The sequence below is a fragment of the Cervus canadensis genome, chromosome 29, assembly GCF_019320065.1.
Source record: "Cervus canadensis isolate Bull #8, Minnesota chromosome 29, ASM1932006v1, whole genome shotgun sequence".
Lineage (NCBI taxonomy): Eukaryota > Metazoa > Chordata > Mammalia > Artiodactyla > Cervidae > Cervus > Cervus canadensis.
Genome location: NC_057414.1, coordinates 43,900,314 through 43,924,300, shown reverse-complemented (window position 1 = coordinate 43,924,300; position 23,987 = coordinate 43,900,314). Strand labels below are relative to the sequence as shown.

General features: G+C 45.2%; 2 protein-coding genes across 4 annotated transcripts in view; one reads left to right on the top strand and one right to left on the bottom strand.

Moving 5' to 3' along the window:
- Positions 1-1,436: 1,436 nt before the first annotated feature.
- On the bottom strand, positions 1,437-12,302 carry PSMD13 (proteasome 26S subunit, non-ATPase 13). Of its 2 annotated transcripts, XM_043451148.1 has the most exons (13): positions 12,109-12,296; positions 10,618-10,696; positions 6,429-6,463; positions 6,292-6,347; positions 6,022-6,065; positions 5,751-5,837; positions 5,235-5,406; positions 4,183-4,262; positions 3,980-4,105; positions 3,488-3,550; positions 2,810-2,890; positions 2,494-2,610; positions 1,437-1,925 (listed from the first exon to the last, which is right to left on the bottom strand). In XM_043451148.1, the coding sequence occupies exons 1-13, from the start codon at positions 12,201-12,203 to the stop codon at positions 1,830-1,832; spliced, it is 1,131 nt and encodes a 376-aa protein (XP_043307083.1). In that variant the 5' UTR covers positions 12,204-12,296; the 3' UTR covers positions 1,437-1,829. The 2 variants fall into 2 exon arrangements, with proteins under 2 accessions (XP_043307083.1, XP_043307085.1); XM_043451150.1 differs by lacking the exon at positions 2,810-2,890 and having other exon boundaries at positions 12,109-12,302.
- Positions 12,303-12,895: 593 nt separating this feature from the next.
- Positions 12,896-23,987, top strand: part of SIRT3 (sirtuin 3) — a 33,334-nt gene continuing 22,242 nt past the window's right edge. The window contains exons 1-3 of one of the 2 annotated variants that reach the window (XM_043451151.1): positions 12,896-13,047; positions 23,082-23,270; positions 23,360-23,592. In XM_043451151.1, coding sequence (XP_043307086.1) covers positions 12,965-13,047; positions 23,082-23,270; positions 23,360-23,592 — 505 coding nt within the window. In that variant the 5' untranslated portion in view covers positions 12,896-12,964. The remainder of the gene's footprint in view (positions 13,048-23,081; positions 23,271-23,359; positions 23,593-23,987) is intronic. The other variant, XM_043451152.1, reaches the window with a different exon arrangement.

The following is a 23,987-nucleotide window of genomic DNA, read 5'->3' as shown; positions in this document are numbered from 1 at the left end:
TGTGAGAGCCCAGGTGAAAATGCAAATCTGTGACCCTGGGGCTCCAGGACAGTCAATAACGTATCTCTATTTTAAGCATAAATAAGCCAAGGTCACTGCCCAAGGTCATAGGACTAGATCTGAACCCAGCCTTCAGTCCCTATTCTAGGCCAACGTTGCTTAAATCTCAGGGAGTGAAAAGTCAATAAGGAAGGACTGGTCTCCAACCTGGTGTCCTGATCCACTCTGGGGAGAGGTGGGGCAACTGGTCTGGGCTGTTTCAGGAGGAAACAGTGAAGGTGAAATATAGCTGGTGCTTCGGAACTGGGCTCCAAGGGTACAGCCACTGGGAACACAGGGTGCCAGGTGGCGTGGCCTCTACATGTGTCTGCATGCGTGTGTGTGTGTGCGTGCGCACACACACACACACACAGACACACACAAATGTACAGGGAACCCCGCCCAGGCTTCGGAACAGGACCGCCACTCACAGAAAGGGCCCTGGACTTGTTCCAAGCCACCTGACACCACACCTGACATGCACAAGTCCGCAGGTAACCAGAAGGGAGTGTGCACATCCTGCTCAGTGGGAAGGAGCTCAAGGTCAAGGAACAGGCCCGGCTCTCAGGCAGAGGGTGGGGCTGTGATAAAAGGCCCCACCCAGAGAACAGAGTCCAATAGGCTGTCCTCCCTTACAACGGCAGTGGTCACTGCTCACACCTTGCAGATAAGGCTATCTGGGGCAGATGGAGTGAACACTGCTGGGCCAAGGGTCCAGCGGGAGCCAAGGGGGCAGGGCTGTGCGTCTAGCTCTTCGCCCTCCTCTGGTTAAGTCCCAGGGACAGAGGCAGTCGGCCTGGGCTGAGGGGACCCATATGCATCTTCTCGCCCCAGGAGCAGGCCATCGGGCTCTCGGTGACGTTCCTCAGCTTCCTGCTTCCTGCCGGCTGGGTCCTGTACCACCTGGATAACTACAAGAAGAGCTCAGCAGCATGAAGGCTCTGCGGTCACCACACCAGGCACAGACAGAAAGAAGGGATTAAAGCCCTCTTTCCTCACGTCTCTGGTGATTTTCTGTATGTGCATCATGCATCTCCCCCACGCCCCCTGGAGGCCCAGGACTGGGCTGTTGGAAAGTTGGTTCCTGTCAGCATCGGGGTACTCGGGCCACAGAAGCTGCTGGCTTGGTGGCAATGGGTAGATACATGTTAGAAGGAAACAAACACCACGTCTCCCTGAGCAACAACACAGGCAGGACTTGCTTCCTTGGCCGCTGTGCCCGCCACCCTCTGCTCTGGCTCTGCCCCGTGGCTGGTGTGGTCAGGGATGCCTTCTCCTCAGAGTAGACGGTGAGAACCATGGCCAAATAGCCACCAGGTCCCATCTCCTGCTTTTTAACCACTTCAGGCATAGGCTTAACCTGGGAGCTAAGGCTAAGGAAATAGAACCACAAAAAAGACAGAGCAAGGCATTTATTACAGAAACATCCTTAAGCTGCACTGGAGAAGCCATTCACACATGTGGGTGCAGTGGAGGCAAATGCTGGAATGGGTGCCCTCCACCTATAAGGGGTTTTCTTCCCCATTCCTGGAGGTACCCACACATTCCTGCTGCCTCACCTGAGCCCCAGCGACCCCTCTCCACTGCAGGGTACAGCGCCATCCAGAAATGGGGCTTTTGCCTATGGCTGGCCCCCTCATTAATGACAGTCCTCTGTGACAATCTGCACAGTAAGAACAGTCCCTAATCCAAACTGAATCCCACTCCCACCCCCAATTAAACACAGGTCTTCTCAGCTGCCTGGACCACGAGCCACCAAACACCTCCGCAGACAGGCCGAGGCCGGGAGCCTAGGTGAGGATGTCATGGGCCTGGTGCTCCACCAGCATCTCCATGCTCTTCACGTCGGTGCACCAGAACTCCAGGCGGTCCTTCATCCCCTTGATCTGCGTGCAAGCCAGGACACACGTGTGTTAAGGCGCTTGGGAATCACGGCAGCTGATGGGCCAGTCCTAAATGTCCAGCTAATTCTCTAGGGCTGCATTATTAAAAAGGACATCAGAGCTGGGGGAGCTGGGTGTGTGAGATGGGATTGTCCCAGTCAATTCTTACCAGAAGGACATTAAGAAAAACTTGCATGAAAGAAAACAGGCAAGAATGGAGGAAATCCAGAGGATTAAATTTCCAGAAAATATAAGTACGATAGATTTTGGCTCCAATCACAGATCCAGAAGAATATTTAATCAGAGTACCAATTTTAAGATTAAAAGCCATCATCAAGCACAACCAGCACTGTTATCACAATAAGCTTTAAATGCAGGGTTCAAATCTCAAGCTTGCATTAAATTAGGTTCTTTGAAAAGCCCTTAGTCCATAGAGCAGTAATTCATTCACTGAAATCTCTTGTCTAACAATGCTTTCTTCCTAAATGGCTTCCATCCAAATGAAACTAAGACAGCACAGATACAACCCCAAACACCCAGAAAGGTGAACTCTGTATTTCAAGCACATTACCTGTTGCAAATCCAACACGCGGGGCTGCACCCAGGTCATGTGAACCCGCTTATCCACCTCGTCAATACTGCCTTTCACCAGCCCCACCGAGAGGGCCTTCATCACCAGCAACTCCACCTGTGCATAGAGCGGGCTTGTGTAAGGCACTCTGGCGCCAACACGCACATCCCTGTGGACCCTGCCAGCTGTGAAACATGAGGGGAGCAAGGCTCAGTGTCCTTGTGACCTGAGTCTAGGGGCGGTGAGCTCACAGAGGAGTCCGGAGCCTGGGAAGCAGCTCTGCTGCTGCAACATCCTGAGTCTAAGAACGACATACCTCGTTCACGGTGATTTTAGCACTTTTGGCAATTTCTTCAAAAGTGAGTTGCCTATGATTGGCAGGTCGTGTAAAAGTCATCTGAAAAAAATTTTTTTAAGTCAGAGAACTGATAAAGATATTTTTGTCAATACTTGCTCTGAAAACACAGACCTTATCAGTACCCTACATACTAAAATTTTCTTAGTATTAGTCACATATCTTACTCAGACTAAGCTTCCCATTCCTAGACAAGAAGGTGAAATAGACTTTGTGGTCGTTTTCTAGAACAGTCATTACTCATCTCCTGGATGAGTACTTGAGGCTGCCACGTGCCAGGGCTGTATGTGGAGCTGGCAACACTGCGAGGGAGCAGAAGCACAAAGTGCCTGTGGCCACGAAGCTCACGTTCCAGTGCAGGACAGAGGAGCAGGCAGATGAAGAGAGGCAGGTGACGTTCTCTCAGCACAGATGGACGGGGAAGCACTCCCTGAGGAGGGGGCACTGAAGCTAAGGCTCAAATACAAACTGAAAAAAGCAAGTGGTGGCAAAGGAAGAGCAGAGCTGGTTGGGGGTGGGGGGCAGGAGAACCACCACCACCACAGCTTAAGCTGCAACCCGAGGGCCTTCAGAGTTTGCAGGGCCCCATGGCTCTCGGCAGGGTCTTAGATCACCAAGTAGGTCCTGGGTCTTGCTTACCTCCATGAGGCACAATAACTGAATTTTCCTCAGAAGTTGGGCTTCGTTGGCTGCTAAATCAGGCTGTAAAGCAATACAACATCAGTTACCTAACCTGGGTTTTGAAATTCTTTCTACAATAGTCAATAGAACAAAAAGAAACTGGGCAGGTCCAAACATTTTCCACTCTAGATCACTGAGGCTCATTATTAGCTTCAAGTGATTCGAACTTCATTCTTCTCAGGAAATCATTAGAAGAGTGCTTAGCTGAAGACCTAGGATTTTCCAAGACAAAGAATTTACAAAGTAAGATTTGTGCCACTGTCACGAACACCAGGGGGCAGGACCACAAGGTGTATGTTGGGACCCTTGGCACAGGGAAAGGCAAGAAGGGTTAGGGTTAGAGAGAAAAGTGACCCCAGGGCCTGGCACATGTAAGGAAGGTGCTCAATAAACCAACAGACACATGGTGAACGAGCTCCACAGGCGCACAGCCAATCCCACGGGACTGACCTGCTGGCCCCAGGCGGTCTTCAGAGTCTGGAATCGCTCTACATTGCCACTGTTAAAGGCATAGAGGGTGTCAATCAGCCATTGCCGGTCCGTGTCCCTCAGAGACTCCAGCACAGGGTGCATGAGCTGTGAGGACAGACATGGTCAGCTGACAGAAGCTCAGCCTCCCCGGGCTCAGGAATCTGTGCCCCTAGTTCACTTACCAGCTCACCAAAGTTGAAAACTCCCTCGCCAAGAAGTCCTGCCAGTCCTAGTGTGAAAGCTCTCTCCTGCTGCTCAGACACTATGGCAACAACACACCTCCAGTTACACTCCAGGCACAAGAATCAGTTCTATTTTGCTTTAGAAATTTCCAATAAAAAATAAACTGTTTTCTGTAATGGTTATATTACAAAGTCCTAACATCAGTTACCTCGTTTCAAGTACTGGATTGACTCAGACTGTACCTGGAACCATATATAGAGTTTTGGTAGGAAAGGCATTCATTACTTATTTTTACCTAACTACGTGAATCTCCTGCCTGGTGGGGTGTGTTCCTCACACCCCTGCCTGCTGAGGGAAGCAGCACCATTTCTTATCCAGCTTAGAGCCACCACGTTTAGCCTCTTTTGACTAGAATTAACCTACATTTTGTCCCTTTATTCTCTTGACCGTATTAGTTGCTTTTTCCAACATAGTTTTCTTGAAATGTAGCAATTAAAACTGCACTAACAGTTTTAGGAGTTGCTGATCTCCTTAGCTTCAACAGTATACTGTGAAACATCTAAATTATGTTAAAATAGGGTAAAATTTCTTTTGTAAACACATATTTCTTGCACTATCCCCAAAAGTCACTCGTCACTTTTCTTCCACCCCCAAATCCTTGGAAGATTTTCGTAATTTACTGCCCTGGGTATAGCACTTCAGTTTCATGACAAGAGTCCCAGGTTCAGGGATGTCACGGTGCCTTGCAGGGGGTCAAGGCATTCACATCACTCTACCTCTCACTCTGACTCAGACCACAGAAAGTAGTAGTTCCGGAGCAGGAACAGTAAAGGGGCTATGAGGGTCAGCTTCACTTTCAATGACTTAAAAGCCGAAAACAAATACAATGCGAAAACTAAGGCTTAAACAACTCTTCCTACCACGTGGGCTTTCTTCTAAAAGAAATAAACACATTTGGGTAATTTCTGAGGTCAGGTGCCTCAGGCATGTCACAACTACTACGTCATGTGAGTGAGCACCTCATGTGACATAGATCTTTTGGTCATGTTACCTGGCAGATCCTTGATGTCAACACAGCCCAGAAATCGCAGAGCATCTTTGTAGTAGGATGCATGGTTTCCAATTGTTTGATAGTATTTACTGGAGAGGTCGTAGAAACGACTGTGAACGGATGTCACCCCAGGGAGGTTGTTGAGCATTTCTTCAACATCTTCGATAGTTTCCTATATACAGGAAGCAAGAATACTTTCTAACTTAAAACGTTTTTCAAGTAACATATGACAAGGTGAAAAGCATAAGCCACAAAGACTGATAAATTTGACTACTTTAAAATGGAAAACTTCAGTTCATTCTGTGTGGTCTCCTGCTGGATGTACGTGCTCACAAGGGAGAGAACTCTGTTTAAGGGGAACAGGCATCACATCAGGGAGAAATGGAGAGTTTTCTGTGCTATTTTTGCAACTTTCCTGTAATTTAAAATTATTTAACAGTAAACAAAGAGGAAAATTAGGATTTTTTTCTCCTTACAGTTCTAAACACTGTTAAGTCTGTACCGTGGCGGTCTCACCTTCGTCACTTGCAGGTCACCGATATTCAGCTTCAGAGCGCCAATCGCGGTTTTGCACAGGATCACGGCCTCATCACTGCTTTTCACCTGAAGACATCAGAGATGAGGGGGCTCAGAAGTGTGGGCAATGCAGGAACGACGAAGGCATCTGTCACTGACTTAACCTGCATGACTACAGACACACTGGTCTCCAGAGTTGTGAACAGTGGGCACAGACACAAACTGTAATTCACATAGCTTTTAAAAGATCTGGCTCAAACTTCATGTTTACCTTCTCACGAGTCTTTTCCAGAAAACTAAGAGCCACATTAGGATCTAGAAAAGAAAGACCAAAGTCAGAAGCATCGCCCACAGAGTATCCTGTTGTACCTGTAAAGTATCCATCTTTACAGGTGGGATAATCTTTAGGCTTAGACCATAAAATACAAAACTCAGAATTTTATATTGTCTATTGAAATCCAAAAGCTCAATTAACTTACACTTTGACATCATTTTAATTACCATCAGGATCTGCTCCTTTATGAAAGAAAGTGACACTCACCAGTCATCTGTCTAACTACATGTAGAATGATTTCTACCAGGGACAAAGGATTCACCCTGAAATAAAAACCCAGTCTTTGAACATCAACAAATCAACGTATTCATTTTCAAAAACAAAAACAAACAAAAGAATTTTACCTGTGTTCAAATTCACTGATGAAGTTTTCATAAAGCTGTGGAACCAAAACACGGAGAGTAATTATAAGACATCTTTAATTCTGCAAAATCAAGACTTCAGACACTAGCATGATACCCATCAGACAGCAGGCGCTGCATAAGTCTGTGCTGAATAATAGGGCCCAAATTGGGCCTTATTAAGCTCACATAAATGATCACCCCTAGGGACTGCCCTAGTGGTTGAGGCATTAAGAATCCACCTTGCGAGGCAGGGGTTACGGGTTCAACCTCTGGTTGGGGAGCTAAGATCCCATATGCAGAAGAGCAACGAAGCCCATGTGTTGCAATAACTGAGCTTGTGCCACAACTAGAGAGTCTGTGTTCCTCAACAGAGATTCTTCATGACTCTAGAAAGATTCTGAGTGCCACAACTAAGACCCAACGCAGCCAAACAGATAAATAATTTTAAAAACGATCACCAATAAACTATTGAAAAAAGCTAGAGTTGTTTTTTTTGTCCGCCTAACTTTTAGAATTAGAACCTTGCCCCATGAGACTCTACCAAGGACCAACTCATCTATCTGTTCTCCAAAGTACTCTGAATAAAACATACTATCTGTTTGAAAGGCTCACTAACTAAACAGAGGTCAGAAGGTTGCAGGCTAATTATGTCCCATTATCAAATATCACAGTCATTCAGCAAACACTTGAGCACTTACTGAGACTGTTTACTAAGTACTACAACACAGAATGTGTAAGACAAAAACTGAACTTCTGAGGAGCTTCTGGCCTAGTGGAGAAGCCAGACTTGCTAACAAATAAACGACCACACTTTGAGTTAAAAAGCAAGGAAAAAAGCACACAGCTGGATTAGCCGATGAGAGAGACTGCAAACATTATCTCAGAAACTGATAGTTGAGCTTTAAGGAATGAAGAGCAGTAAGAGGTGGACAAATCTGATGTGGTAGAGGGGGCAGTTGGGAAACCATTCCAGACAGGAATAAACATACACAAAAGTACCAAAGAAATAACTGCATTATGTTTTAGAAGTACTTCTGAAGGACACAGAGAATGGGCCTTGGTCTCTATCCTAAAGTTAAAGCTATACCAGTGGACATATACAGCCACATTTGTATTTTATACACATGGCTGGATGCAAAGAAGACGGAAAGGAAAAGGATTGAAGAAGACAGAACAGTTGAGGCCATGAGAGGTAATGACAGAAGAGAGAGGAGCAAAGGCAGTGAGGATGACAGTCTGAGAAATCTTCAAGTGAACGGAACCAGACCTGCTCAGTGTGGGGAGGGGAGGTGATGACAACCTCTGAGCTCACAGCTGGGCAACAGGGTGGTACAGGGAGCGCCCATATGGGCAGGGCTGGGAGAGGGACCCTTCAGACAAGTCAGCTTTGGATAAAGAGAGTTTAAAGTTCCTCTGGGTATGAAGACTGAAAGATGGAAACGTCTCTGTGAAACAAAATGTGGTGAATATATATACACAGCGGGATATCACTCAGCCTAAAAAATGAAAATCCTGCCATCTGTGACAATGCAAATGAACTTTGAGGGCATTATGTGAAGTGAAATAAGTCAGAGAAAGACAAGTACTATTTAACCTCACTTATACGTGAAACCTAAAAAACTAACTTATACAGAGAATAGAATGGTGGCTGCCAGAAGCAGGGGTGAACGTGGTCAACAGGTCAATGTACAAACTCCTATTTATAAGATAACTAAGTCCTGGGGAATGCAGTGTACAGCATGGTGACGACAGCTAACCACACCGCACAGTATACCTGAAAGTTGCTAGGAGAGTAGATCTTAAAAGTTTTCATCGTAAGAAAAACAAATCAGTAACAATGTGATGTGATATGCTAATTAGATTCACTGTGGTGATCATTTTGCATACATATGTACATCAGATCATTACACTGGACACCTTAAACTAAAACAATGTTAGATGTCAATTATTTCTCAATAAAACTTAGAGGGAAAAATGAACCTGTAGCAGCCAGTTAGATATTTATATCAGGCACCTGGCAAAGAGTCAATGTAATAAAATGGATTTTTCATTACAGACTATTTGAAAGATACCTTTATCATTAAGAGGGAGTGTTTCAACTTCTCTGATATGTTATGATTTATGAAATTACCTAAAAAAAAAAAAAGCTCTCTAAGGCAAAAAGTTCACTAAGTCTAGAAAGTCAAAGCTATTTCTGGTGACTGAAAATTCATGAATACTATTGATAAAATAAATTTATATTAAACACTAAAATATATAAACTTAAAACTGAATAAAGTATATTAATACAAACAATTTATATTTTCAAGTAGGACAAGAAAAATTACACATGAATTTCTTTCTCTGAGCCTCCCCCCTCATCCCTCATCTGCACTGTGCATCTGCACTAGGGTGCCTGCTCCACTGTAAACATCAATTTTTTCCTTTCTTTGGACAATGTAACTTCTTAAATGAGGGGCGTTTTTTTCCAGCTCTGCAGTGGTCAAGGTGACTTGCTGCTCTCTTTGTATGACCTTACCTGGCCATGCATCCTTGATGGACTGTACGTAAAATATCAGTTTGTCATTCTGATGTACTACCCTCTGTCTCAAATATGTATGACTGTGTGTTTGACCGGGGCTTGGTTTCTATCCTAACATGTTGCATAGTTCTCTGAGCTTTCTGAGAGTCTGTCTCCCAGGTTATAATCCTCAATTTGGCTCAAATAAAATCCCCCCTATTCCTTTTTGATTATTAATTTGCATTTTTGTCAACACTATCTATCTGAGAATGATGAGGGCTGGGCCCCGACAATTTTTAAAGGATTATTTTGTCCAAGGAAATAGTAAACAAATCTACAGACCTAAATATGATGTCACTTTCCCAAGAGGCTGAGCAAATATTCTGCTATGAGGTGAAAGTGATTTGAAGACAAGAAACCAAAGAATAGAAATGAGCACTTATGAGTTATCCACCACTATGACATAGAACCTTAGGGAATAAATATCGAGACAGCTCTAATTTATCATGTTTTCACATAATCCAGAAGATAGCATGGCCAGCAAAATCTCCAGGCTTACAGAAGATTACAAGTTCCTTTGAGTAGTAAAATGTCAAACCGATAGATATAAACCACAAGAAAACCTTAGAAGCCCAGATGATGGAGTATCAAAGTGGTAAGCTTCACTATAAGCACAATTAAAGCAAATAACTGAAGCTGTCATTACAAACTAGCTTTCAGTTCCAATGCATTTATACACCTCTGATTCATTCAGAATCCAAGAGAAAGGCATCAAGGAGAAAGATATCAGGGAAGATTTCAAAGAGTAGTCTCAGATCAGTTCAGTCGCTCAGTCATGTCCAACTCTTTGTGACCCCATGGACTGCAGTAGGTCAGGCTTCCCTGTCCTTCACCAACTCCCGAAGTTTGCTCAAACTCATGTCCATCCAGACAATAGTCTACCAGTAAACAAATCTGGGCAGAGGGAGGGGTTTATGGGGTGGGAAGCAGGGGATCTGGGAAAGGCTTGGGCAGAGTATGTTTTTCTGTTGACAAAATTCTACAAGGCTCTATTAGAGGCAGCATGATACTAAGCAGCATTCCATGATACTAAGCCTCCCACTCCCAAGTGAAGCACATCTTCCATACTGCCCAGGACAAAGTGTTGGGGGAAACAAGCAGAGTCAGTGGGGGAGAGGGGAAGAGGAGAGATGGCAGTTATAACAACTGCTGACAAGTACAGGGTTGGGATTTTAGAAGAAGCTAGAATGTCTATGTTTGAATCCTCTTCTGTCACTTATCAGCTGGGATCTATGGCCAGTCACTTAAGCTCTTGCTGTCTGTCTCTACATAAGAAAAACAGAATAGCAGTAGTACTAATCTACCAATGTTGTTATGAGGAGTAGATGAATAAATGTGTAAAGCACTCAAAATGGTACCTGAGTAGACGTATATATATACATACATACACACACATATATATATATATATACACACACACACACACACATATATATATATATATACACACACACACACACACATATATATATATATATACACACACACACACACACACATATATATATATATACACACACACACACACACATATATATATATATATGGGGGGGGAGAAGTCCATCTTTTATTTTTAAAAAGTACTTGAGCATATTTAAATACTGTGACATAGCATGGCAAATTATTTACCTTAATGAGACCATCTCCTTGGGCAAAGCAGGGGTCCTGTACAAAATCAAGCACTTGAAGAGTCAGCTGATGCCACAACCTGAAAAACACAAGGCTCTTAAGACCTATAACCTAGCATCAGTCAGACACCTTCACCTTTGATGGTCCTATCAAATAAGAAACACTCATCAGTCTCTAATGTTTAACACAAGAATACTAAAGCAGATGCTTTTTAAAGCTTAGTTCTTTCCCTGTCTCTGCCACCCAATGGTTATGTCACCGAGAGATCACTCTAAGATTGTTTTATCAGCTATAAATGGAGAACATCTTTCTAGACCACCTCATAGGGTTACTGCAAGGCTTGACTGGAAACTAGAATTTTGGAATCATATGTATGGAATTTGAAATTCTGGCTCTTCTACCCATTAGCTGACTACCTCAGGGAAGGAACTTAAACTAAGCTTCAGTTTCTTCATCTATGAACAGGATGAAGGACTGAATGAGCTAATACAGAAAACCTCTAGAACAATGACATAGAGCATTTGAAACCAAAGGCTAATTCTTAAGAATGCAAGTAAAATGCATGAAAAGTACAAGGGGCTACACAAGCACTTATTTGCCAAAAACTAATATTTTTTTTCCTCAAAATCTGCTAACAGCAGAAGGCTGCTATCATCAATGGCACCCCACTCCAGTACTCCTGCCTGGAAAACCCCATGGATGGAGGAGCCTGGTGGGCTGCAGTCCACGGGGTCGCACAGACTCGGACACGACTGAAGCGACTTAGCAGCAGCAGCAACTACCATCAAAACACATACTGAATATCCATGCAAAAGGCACAACGCTAAAGGCTAAGGTTGTTAACAGGGGAGTATTACAAGAGCTGTGTTTTCCTGTGAAAAATAACTAACCCACTGCTAACACTTTATTCTATTCATTTAAAAAGAGGTTGTTGTTTAGCAACTGATAAACTTAATTATTCTGAAATTCATCCTGTTTCTAAAAAAACCCATACTCTAAGATCTTCCGGGTGCACAAAGCCCAATATGAAATGCAATGGAAAGCAGGGGCCGTGGCACGCGGAGAAGTGGTTGCACGCCAGCAACCACTAGTAACTAGTGGCAGAATCAACAGCGGAAAAAAATGTACTGGTCTCTGGTTTGTCTACTCCAGACTGCTGAGAAAAATAACTGTAGGTACAATCACACTATGACAAGGCTAAATATAAGACATCGGTATCTGTTCAGTCACAGTCCCTGGGTCCAGAAGGCAGTGAACGCTAGATCCCAAAACCCAGTCTGTGGCTCTCCTCCTCAGTCCTGTGGGATGTCACCCCTTTCCCTCCTCGGTCCTGCCTTCCGGGTCCCTCAACACACCTTCTCTGTCTAGCCTGTCCCCACTCACTCCACACGGGTCCGAGCACCCTCAGTCCACCAAGATCCAGGTCCAACCCCCGTCCCCCCGTCGCTCTCCTATCCCAGGAGGCCCACGGCCCTTCGGATCGGCGCTCACTTCTTGGTGTAGAGCTCCTCCAAACGGTGCCACACGGCGGCCTGGCCGGGCCCGGAGCTCTGACTCTCCTGTAAGAAGCCGGGTACGTCCTTCATGACGGCAGGTACAACCAGGGAAAGCAGTACCGCGGAGATGCCAGGAAGCGGGGGAGGCCGCCGGAAGTGCTCACTCACTTCCGGCGCCGCGTCACGCGGGGAAGGCTGGGAGCACTATGCTCAGCTTTAGGCGCCGGCTGGTTGTCATAGTAACCGCGCCTCTTGGCTTTGGACCCAGTTCTCTCCAGGGTTGGTAACGGATTTCCCCTCGAAGCTGGCCGTGCTACTGAGGCTTTGAAGAGTACGGGCGCCTAGGTCGAGCTGGCTTTGTGACCTTTGTGACCCAATGTTCTCGATTCAAGTGGGGTTAACAATACCATCTTCCTAGTAGTGGCTTGCGAGGACTAAGTATAAATATGATGCCTGACCACAGAAAGCGCCCCCAAAAGTGTTAGTTATCATCTCCATCTCAACAGAAAAAAGGTGAGAGCGAGGGTAGGGAAATGCAGTTCCAGGTTTGGTCTTGGGAACCAGAGGTGGGAACTCAACAGAATAGGAAACCACCCCCACCTGACGTCCACCTCCACCTGGGATGCTGGGACGGGGAAAGAGAATGTGAGGCTAGGGTAAGGGCTCGCAAAGACCTGGCGAAGGTGCGCTTGGAGGGGCGGGACGAGCTGAGCTGGATGGCCAGGAAGGACGCGCAGGAAAGACGCGCAGGGGCGGGGAAAGAGCGTGAGGCTAAGGTTAAGGGCGCGCTGGCGGGGGGCGGGGCGCGCACGCGATCCCTGAGCACCTGACACTGCGCGCTGCGGAGGAATATGGCGCTGTTTCCTTGTTCAGCTCTTCCAGCCCTCAGGTTCTGGGGCCTGCGAGGTGCGCGGGTGCGGACCCGCTGGCCTCGGTTCGTTCCGGGAGGGGGCGGCTGCGGTACCGGGCGGGGCCCAGGGAGGAGACCGACCCCCTCAGGCGAGCAGGGATGTCAGGCTTCCCCCTGCGTGGTCAGCGGGAGGATTGGAGAACCTGAAAATGGCAAGTCACTGCTCAGGCGGCTCTGAAGGGCGTTCTGGAGCCCCGGATAGCAACGGTTTCTCGTTTCTTCCCAAGGGTATTTTGGACGTGTGTAAACAACACTTAATGTTCATTCTTGACATCTGGCCCCCGTTTTAGTTAGATTATGTTCTGTACCTCTCCTTTTTTTCCCCCCCACTTAACGTGTCTTGGAGTTACTTCTATTCTAAACTTAAATGCTTTCTCAGTCTTTTATGTTAATCTGTAGAATTCCATTCTTTGGACGTTTCATACTTAATTTAACCAGTCTCGTGTTGAAAATGTTTCTAATCTTTAATTATTACAAATAGTGCTGTGTTGAATAACCTTGTTCGTATTCCACCTTTTGGATAAATCTCTAGTAGTGGAACTCCTGTCTCTACATTTTATTGCCCCAGGTAAACGTCCTGCAATTAATACTCCCACCAGCGTATGTTCATACCCTTAGTCAGGTTCATACACAGTAATTGCCCATTTTGAATCCTTGTCTAGAAATCGGACCTACAAGTGGAAGAATCTTAAGATCATAGTTGTTAATCACAGTTGTTAGGAAACTAAATGCCCAATAATGGACAAATATTTAAGTAAATAATGGTACATTCACTTAATGCCTTCTTACACAACAACCAAAAATACTGAAGAGTTTAATAAAGAGATACCAAGGAGGAGTCTTTCTTTCATCCAGGAGACTTTTGTTGGACTTACCATCTACCAGACTGTTCCAGGTGCAGTGATGGAGCAGGGGTCAAATTGTTGCCTCCATGGAGCTTATTTCAGTTTCAGAATCTGCAGGCAGTTATGTGGGTGGGGTATGGCTAAATAGTGACCGTATCAATCAGTAAATCCTTGCTACCACTTCCTGCCCAAACTGGAGGCATGAAGGTACCTGTGAAGAGCAGTTTGCTTGCATAGGCTGTCTACAATTTGGAATTTCTGCCTTTCGAGCTTGTATCTTAGGGGCTCCTGTTTGAAAGTGTCCTTTGTCTCCATTTCCCAAGCAGCAGCTGTGCTTGCTCCTCAGCTTACCCCTACTCTCAGTAAATCTCATTCCATGTAGCATTTACTTTAAGTCATACACCTTCAGTATTTTCTAGATGTTCGGTAAAATTCAGTCTGTGTGTTTTTCAGTGACAGACATTTTACTTGTGTAAATGAGAAGTACATATTAAGTACCCTGAGTGATACCTTGCACTCGAGTAGGCACTCAACAATGGGTTTTATTTCAATACCAGTGAGCAACTTTTCAGTTTTCCACAGACACCAACTGGATGTCAACTATAACTGACTTCTGACTGTGTCAGCCTGGAGACAGCACTAGATTCCGCAGGCTACGGGCTTAGTCCCGCAGGACTGACCTCACTTCAGCCACTGGTCCCGGTCCACCTGTGCTTCTGAGCAACTGACCACAGAGCGGAGCTTCCCGTGACCCCCTCCTCTGATGGGATTAATTTACTAGAGCCGCTCACAGAGTTCAGGAAACCAGTTTACTTAGTAGATTGCTAGTTTATTATAAAGGATATTAAAAAGTATGAATGAACAACCAGATAAAGAGATACCCAGGGTGAGGTTTGGGAGAGTTCCAAATGCAGGAGCTTCTGTCCCTGTGCAGTTTGGGGCCTGGCATGTGGAAGCTTTCTGAACCTCTTGCTTTTGGGTTTTCATGGAGATTCCAACCCTCTAATTGTGGTTGGTTTCCCTGGCAACCATACCCCATCTTTAGGGGATTTCCAATAATCACCTCATTAACATAAACTCAGTGTAGTTGTAAGAGGCTTGTTATGAGTAACAGGACACCCATTTCACTTCATAGCTCTGAAGGGATTTTGGGACCTGAGGCCAAAAGACCAAATACTGTAGTAAAAGGTGTTCCCATTGCTCTTAGGAAATTCTAACGGTTCTGGGACTAAGACCGAAATATATATAATTCAGTTCAGTTGCTCAGTCGTGTCTGACTCTTTGCGACCCCATGAATCGCAGCACGCCAGGCCTCCCTGTCCATCACCAACTCCCGGAGTTTACTCAAACTCATGTCCACCGAGTTGGTGATGCCATCCAATCATCTCATCCTCTGTCGTCCCCTTCTCCTTCTGCCCCTAATCCGTCCCAGCATCAGGGTCTTTTCCAATGAGTTAATTCTTCGCATGAGGTGGCCAAAGTATTGGAGTTTCAGCTTCAGCATCAGTCCTTCCAATGAACACCCAGGACTGATCTCTTTGCAGTCCAAGGGACTCTCAAGAGTCCTCTCCAACACCACAGTTCAAAAGCATCAATTCTTTGGCGCTCAGCTTTCTTCACAGTCCAACTCTCACATCCATACATGACCACTGGAAAAACCATAGCCTTGACTAGATGGACCTTTGTTGGCAAAGTAATGTCTCTGCTTTTTAAGGTGCTATCTAGGTTGGTCATAACTTTCCTTCCAAGAAGTAAGCGTCTTTTAATTTCATGGCTCCAATCACCATCTGCAGTGATTTTGGAACCCCCAAAAATCAAGTCTGACACTATTTCCACTGTTTCCCCATCTATTTCCCATGAAGTGATGGGACCAGATGCCATGATCTTAGTTTTCTGAATGTTGAGCTTTAAGCCAACTTTTTCACTCTCCCCTTTCACTTTCATCAAGAGGCTTTTTAGTTCCTCTTCACTTTCTGCCATAAGGGTGGTGTCATCTGCATATCTGAGGTTATTGATATTTCTCCCGGCAACCTTGATTCCAGCTTGTGCTTCTTCCAGCCCAGCATTTCTCATGTGCTCTGCATATAAGTTAAATAAGCAGGGAGACAATATACAGCCTAGATGTACGCCTTTTCCTATTTGGAACCAGTCTGTTGTTCCATGTCCAGTTCTAACTGTTGCTTCCTGACCTGCATACAGGTTTCTCAAAAGGCAGGTCAGGTGGTCTGGTATTCCCATCTCCTTCAGAATTTTCCACAGTTTATTGTGATCCACACAGTCACAGGCTTTGGCATAGTCAATAAAGCAGAAATAGATGTTTTTCTGGAACTCTCTTGCTTTTTCGATGATCCAGCAGATGTTGGCAATTTGATCTCTGGTTCCTTTGCCTTTTCTAAAACCAGCTTGAACATCTGGAAATTCATGGTTCATGTACTGTTAAAGCCTGGCTTGGAGAATTTTGAGCATTACTTTACTAGCATGTGAGATGAGTGCATTTGGGCAGTAGTTTGAGCGTTCTTTGGCATTGCCTTTCTTTGGGATTGGAATGAAAACTGGCCACTGCTGAGTTTTCCAAATTTGCTGGCATATTGAGTGCAGCACTTTCACAGCATCATCTTTCAGGATTTGAAATAGCTCAACTGGAATTCCATCACCTCCACTAGCTTTGTTTGTAGTGATGCTTTCTAAGACCCACTTGACTTCACATTCTGGGATGTCTAGCTCTAGGTGAGTGATCATACCATCGTGATTATCTGGGTTGTGAAGATCTTTTTTGTACAGTTCTTCTGTGTATTCTTGCCATTTCTTCTTAATATCTTCTGCTTCTGTTAGGTCCACGCCATTTCTGTCATTTGTCGAACCCATCTTTGCCTGAAATGTTCCCTTGGTATCTCTAATTTTCTTGAAGAGATCTCTAGTCTTTCCCTTTCTGTTGTTTTCGTCTATTTCTTTGCATTGATCGCAGAGGAAGGCTTTCTTATCTCTCCTTGCTATTCTTTGGAACTCTGCATTCAAATGGGAATATCTTTCCTTTTCGCTTCTCTTTTCACAGCTATTTGTAAGGCCTCCTCAGACAACCATTTTGCCTTTTTACATTTCTTTTCCATGGGGATGGTCTTGAACCCTGTCTCTTGTACAATGTCACGAACCTCCGTCCATAGTTCATCAGGCACTCTATCAGATCTAGTCCCTTAAATATATTTCTCACTTCCACTGTATAGTCATAAGGGATTTGATTTAGGTCATACCTGAATGGTCCAGTGGTTTTCCCTACTTTCTTCAATTTAAGTCTGAATTTGGCCATAAGGAGTTCATGATCTGAGCCACAGTCAGCTCCCAGTCTTGTTTTTGCTAACTGTATAGAGCTTCTCCATTTTTGGCTGCAAAGAATATAATCAATCTGATTTTGGTGTTGACCATCTGGTGATGTCCATGTGTAGAGTCTTCTCTTGTGTTGTTGGAAGAGGGTGTTTGCTATGACCAGTGTATTCTCTTGGCAGAACTCTCTTAGCCTTTGCCCTGCTTTATTCTGGACTCCAAGGCCAAATTTGCCTGTTACTCCAGGTGTTTCTTGACTTCCTACTTTTGCATTCCAGTACCCTATAATGAGAAGGACATCTTTTTTGGGTGTTAGTTCTAGAAGATCTTGTAGTTCATCATAGCACCATTCAACTTCAGCTTCTTCATCATTACTGGTTGGGGCGTAGACTTGGATTACCATGATATTGAATGGTTTGCCTTGGAAATGAACAGAGATCATTCTGTCATTTTTAAGATTTCATCCAAGTACTGCATTTTGGACTCTCTTGTTGACCATAATGACTACTCCATTTCTTCTAAGGGATTCCTGCCCACAGTAGTAGATATAATGGTCATCTGAGTTAAATTCACCCATTCCAGCCCATTTTAGTTTGCTAATTCCTAGAATGTTGACATTCACTCTTGCCATCTCCTGTTTGACTGCTTCCAATTTGCCTTGATTCATGGCCCTAACATTCCAGGTTCCTATGCAATATTGCTCTTCACAGCATCAGATCTTGCTTCTATCACCAGTCACATCCACAACTGGGTATTGTTTTTGCTTTGGCTCCATCCCTTCATTCTTTCTGGAGTTATTTCTCCAATGATCTCCAGTAGCATATTGGGCACCTACTGGCCTGGGGAGTTCCTCTTTCAGTATCGTATCATTTTGCCTTTTCATACTGTTCATGGGGTTCTCAAGGCAAGAATACTGAAGTGGTTTGCCATTCCCTTCTCCAGTGGACCACTTTCTGTCAGACGTCTCCACCATGACCCGACCGTCTTGAGTGGCCCCACACGGCATGGCTTAGTTTCATTGAGTTAGACAAGGCTGTGGTCCGTGTGATCAGATTGGCTAGTTTTCTGTGATTATGGTTTCAGTGTGTCTGCCCTTTGATGCCCTCTCGCAACACCTACCATCTTACTTGGGCTTCTCTTACCTTGGATGTGGGGTATCTCTTTATGGCTGCTCCAGCAAAGTGCAGCCACTGCTGCTTACCTTGCGGGAGGGGCATCTTCTCACGGCCGCCCCTCCTGACCTTGAACATGCAGTAGCTCTTCTTGGCCCTCCTGCACCCACGCAGCCACCGCTCCTTGGATGTGGGGTAGCTCCTGTAATATATTGTTAGATATAGTCAAAGCTATGGTTTTTCCAGTAGTCATATATGGATGTGAGAGTTGGACTATAAAGAAAGCTGAGCGCCAAAGAATTGATGCTTTTGAACTGTTTTGGAGAAGATTCTTGAGTGTCCCTTGAACTGCAAGGAGATCCAAAGAGTCAATCCTGAAGGAAGTCAGTCCTGAATACTCATTGGAAGGACTGATGCTGAAGCTGAAACTCTAGTACTTTGGCCACCTGATGTGAAGAACTGACTCACTGAAAAAGACTGATGCTGGGAAATATTGAAGGCAGGAGTAGAAGGGGTAGACAGAGGATGAGATGGTTGGATGGCGTCACTGACCGATGGACATGAGTTTAAGCAAGCCCTGGGAGTTGGTGATGAACAGGGAAGCCTGGTGTGCTGCAGTCCATGGGGTTGTAAAGAGTCAGACACGACTGAGCGACTGAACTGAACTGAATATATATATAATTCTAAATCACAATATCACAACTCCCTCTCATTCCTTTTGTATTTCTCATAATTTGCATTTAGAAGGAGCACAGAAATGTTTGGTTGAGGACCTTAGGTGAACAGATGTCCTTGATGCTATGTGAAGTGGACATTTAATAGCTGTGTTTGTAGCCAGAGCCATCTTTTTCCTTCCTAACTGTATGGTTTTCACTGGAAAAGCCCCTTTGGTGATTTCATTGATGTGCACTCAGGAGAGCTGCCTTGTCTGGTGCTTTTATGGAAGACTTGGGTGGAGGAGAACTTTATTCGGAATCTGTAGGCATCTCTGGGAGAGCATGGGGAGGAGTGGAAAGCATTGTCTCCCTGCTGTATGTCCTGTACTTTCTGCTGGGTGGTTTACAGCTGTGGGTTTTTTCAAAAGACTGTTGGAATCATCTCTGGCTCCCTTGCTTTTGGCTTTGGCAGCCAAGGCTCAGGATGCTTGAGTGACTTAATGAGACAATGGTGACTATGGCTCTGACTCCCCTTTTGGTGCCCTCAGCCCTACCTTCCCTTGCCAGTTCCTCTTTCTCATTACATAGTTTTCTGAGGCCTGTTCTTTGGAAAACCAAGATGATGGTTTGTCAGGAGAGGCATCACAAGTGGACTGAGTGGCCAGTGAGCTCCTGAGTTGCACTGTCATTGACCTCAGTGTGGACTGTGAGAGGCAGCTGTGCAGTGTTAGGAGGGAAGGGGTGACAGGCCCCTGAAGTGAAGAATTGGAGCCAGGACTGTCACCCTTCAGAGGAGTGTGAAGGTGACTTCTTACTGGGTTGGGCAGTGGCTTCATGAAGGAGGTGGCCTTGACTCTGGGAGACTCTAGACATGCTGAGGAGTAAAAAGGTCTTTTCGGGTAAAGGAGCTGGGTTTAGAGTGAGTACAGGAACCAGGAAAGGAGAGGTCTATGAGAGGGAGTAATGGGCCTGAAACTGTCACTGGGGTGGGGTGTGTTATGCTGTGCTAAGATGCTCTGGTGCTATGGGGTCCGAGGGCATCAGGGAGAACCTCAGCAGCATGGTGTAAGCAGGTGAGTGTGCAGATTGTGCAGGAGCAAAAGGAAAACCAGAGACAGTGGGCAAACAAAGTGAGCTAGGACCACACTTCTGAAAGATAAGCTCTGGATTGTCCTTACCTGTATCTGAAGATGTGCTTTTAGGGTGCTTATTTCTTACCTGTATCAGAAATTAGTGAAATAAATATTCTGTTTCCTCTTTTTGTGTCTGTATTCACTTTAGATTTATCAATCATTTGGGGTGGGTTTTCATTTCAGTTTGTTTAATTTCTTCCTGTCAGGGTGGAGGGGTCTATACCTAGGGCCGAAGTCCTAGCTGTGGGTCATCGGGGCCTTCTGGAAGATGGGCGTGGTGGCTCCCAGCCTTGGGGTGAGAGGCAGATGCTCTGTGCAGTGGGGCTGGCTGTCTTGAACTCTGGACAGATTGCCAACATGCTACCAGCAGGTGATGAAGTTATGTAGCTCACGTAGATGCCAGATGAGCCCCTGAGAGCAGATCAGGAAGTCCAGAGGCCTTCAGGCCCACACTGGGCTCTGCCTATGTGCCCTGTGGCTGCAGACTTGCTTCAGGTGGACGTATTCAGGTGCTGCTCCTGTTGTGCAGTTTGTGTCATCTTTGTCTTCTTTCTGGTGCTTCCTGGTTGTGGAGCCTCTTACTGAGTCCTGATGCCTCTCTGAAGCTTGTGGCATCTTTATTGTGTGTCTTACTCTTTTCTTCTTGTGGAAGACCATCTCTTACTCCAAACAGTTAGTATTGTGAATGTCTCAGCTCCTGGCTTCTGCAGATGACCTGAGACTCCTGGAGTTTTGCAGGGTGACCCCCAGCTCCAGTTGGCTCCTGCCTTGCCTGGGTTGTATCATATGTTTGGCTGCTATATAAAATGAGCAGCCTCCTGAATGGCTGCGAACATAGAAGATGGAGTCTCTGCAGCAGTTTGAATCCCTCGGTGTCAGGATATGAGTGTTTCTTTTTGGAATGGTCTCTTGAACCTACTTAATTAACATCCTGTTAATATTTGGTAAAGATGGGTACAATAAAGGACAGAAATGGTGTGGACCTAACAAACAGAAAATATTAAGAAGAGGTGGCAAGAATACACAGAAGAACTATACAAAAAAGATCTTCATGACCCAGATAACCACGATGGTGTGATCACTCACCTAGACCCAGACATCCCAGAATGTGAAGTCAAGTGGGCCTTAGGAAGCATCACTACTAACAAAGCTAGTGGTAGGCGATGGAATTCCAGTTGAACTATTTCAAATCCTCAAAGATGATGCTGTGAAAGTGCTGCACTCAATATGCCAGCAAATTTGGCAAACTCAGCAGTGGCCACAGGACTGGAAAAGGTCAGTTTTCATTCCAATCCCAAAGAAAGGCAATGCCAAAGAATGCTCAAACTACTGCACAAATGCACTCATCTCACACGCTAGCAAAGGAATGCTCAAAATTCTCCAAGTCAGGCTTCAACAGTACATGAAATGTGAACTTCCAGATGTTCAAGCTGGATTTAGAAAAGGCAGAGGAACCAGAGATCAAATTGGTTTGATCATCATTGAAAAAGCAAGAGAATTCCAGAAAAACATTTACTTCTACTTTATTGACTATGCCAAAGCCTTTGACTATGTGGATCACAACAAACTTGTAAAAATTCTGAAAGAGATGGAAGTACCAGACCACCTTACCTGCCTCCTGAGAAATCTGTATGCAGGTCAAAAAGCAACAGTTAGAACTGGACATGGAACAACAGACTGGTTCCAAGTTGGGAAAGGAGTACAACAAGGCTGTATATTGTCACCGTGCTTATTTAACTTATGTGCAGAGTACATCATGTGAATTGCCAGGGCTGGATGAAGCACAAGCTGGAATCAAGATTGCCAGGAGAAATATTAATAACCTCAGATATGCAGATGATACCACCTTTATGGCAGAAAGGGAAGAAGAAATAAAGAGCCTCTTGATGAAAGTGAAAGGTGAGAGTGAAAAAGTTGACTTAAAGCTCAAGATTCAGAAAACTAAGATCATGGCATCTGGTCCCATCACCTCATCGGAAATAGATGGGGACACAATGGAAACAGAGACTTTATCATTTTTGGGTCTCCAAAATCACGTCAGATGGTGACCTCAGCCATGAAATTAAAAGACATATGTTCCTTGGAAGAAAAGCTATGACCAACCTAGATAGCATATTAAAAAGCAGAGATGTTACTTTGCTGACAAAGGTCTGTCTAGTCAAAGCTATGGTTTTTCCCATAGTCATGTTTGGATGTGAGAGTTGAACTATAAAGAAAGCTGAGTGGCAAAGAATTGATGCTTTTGAACTGTGGTGTTGGAGAAGACTCTTGAGAGTCCCTTGGACTGCACAGAGATCCAGCCAGCTCAATCCTAAAGGAAATCAGTCCTGAATATTCATTGGATGGACTGATGCTGTAGCTGAAACTCCAATACTTTGGCCACCTGATGCGAAGAACTGACTCATTTGAAAAGACCCTGATGCTGGGAAAGATTGAAGGCGGGAGGGGAAGAGGAGGATGAGATGGTTGAATGGCATCACCGACTCAATGAACATGAGTTTGAGCAAGCTCCAGGAGTTGGTGATGGACAGGGAAGCCTGGTGTGCTGCAGTCAATGGGGTTGCAAAAAGTCGGATGCAACTAAGTGACTAAACTGAAGTGAATATTTGGCATAAAGTCTGAGATGTTTAATTTGCTTTAAATGTCACTGAGTATTTGTCACATGCTTTCTATGTTAGGGTGTATGGCTCTGCAGAGAGCGTCCCCAGATGCTCTTGCCTCTAGCTTGAGCCTTCACTAGCTTTTGATAACAGGAATTGTGAAATGATACTTTCCTGAATTGCACAGTTCCCATTAACCTGAAATTTTTGCTCCCAAATACATCTTGATTTCAGAGTTTCTGTTTTATCCCATGATAAGAAAAATAGTCGTTTGTGGGGCGGGAAGGAAGTGTAGTCATTTTTAGTGGTGGGATTGGTGGAAGGCAGACATCGCTTTCTTGCCGGCATCAGCTCGATTATCATCGGTTACCTGGCTGCTCTCCTTTTCTATCAGGATTACAGGTGGAGGATGGCCCATATCTTGTTCCGCTGGTGGCTCAAGTGACACTGGAGGTGGAGGCCACAGTGAGAAGAAGTTTCTCCTGCAGGACATCGCTGAGCTGATTAAGACCAGAGCCTGCCAGAGGGTGGTGGTCATGGTGGGGGCTGGCATCAGCACACCCAGCGGCATCCCAGACTTCAGGTGCCTTGCACTCCCAGAGCACCTCCCACAGCTCCCTCCACTCCCTGCTGTCTCTTGAAGGGCTCAGAGCCTCTTGCTTCTCTCTGCAGGTCTCCAGGGGTCGGCTACTACAGCATCCTCCAGCAGTACAAGCTCCCCTACCCTGAGGCCATTTTTGAGCTCTCATTTTTCTTTCATGACCCCAAGCCATTTTTCACTTTTGCCAAGAAGCTGTACCCTGGGAACTATAGGCCTAATGCCACTCACTACTTCCTCCGATTGCTACATGAGAAGGGGCTGCTTCTGCGGCTGTACACACAGAACATCGACGGGCTTGAGAGAGGTGAGCCTTAGTCCTGTTTCACACCTTTCCACTCATGCATGGAAGGCTCAGGTGCCTGTTAGTGCTGAGGCCTAGTGCTGATTCCCCATCCTTGTGGCTGATTTTGATCCGAGAAGTTTTGCCATCATCTCCAGCGAAAATGTCCTCTTTCTGTTTTAAATATCACTGTTAGGACCTCATTGGTGGACCCATTTTCTAGGTTGTGAGTTTGGGATAGACCTAAAGTTGACATTGGGAGCTTCTGGTTTTGCTGATCTGATGGTTTTCTTTTTTCAAGTTTTCATTATGGAATTTTTTGAGCACATAGTGAGAGGAATGTGATGAACCCTCATGTCCTCATTATCTCATCATGGCCAGTCCTGTTTAACCTGTGTCCTACCCCCACCTTCTCTCAC

Bases quoted from the DNA above. Each gene is read 5' to 3' on its own strand.
- PSMD13 (XM_043451148.1), bottom strand. From the start codon at position 12,203: ATGAAGGACGTACCCGGCTTCTTACAGGAGAGTCAGAGCTCCGGGCCC. The intron at 6,464-10,617 runs GTAAATAATTTG...TTGGTTCCACAG, and splicing joins AAGGAGATGGTCTCATTAAG to CTTTATGAAAACTTCATCAG. The intron at 3,551-3,979 runs GTCAGTCCCGTG...ATTGCTTTACAG, and splicing joins AGACCGCCTGGGGCCAGCAG to CCTGATTTAGCAGCCAACGA.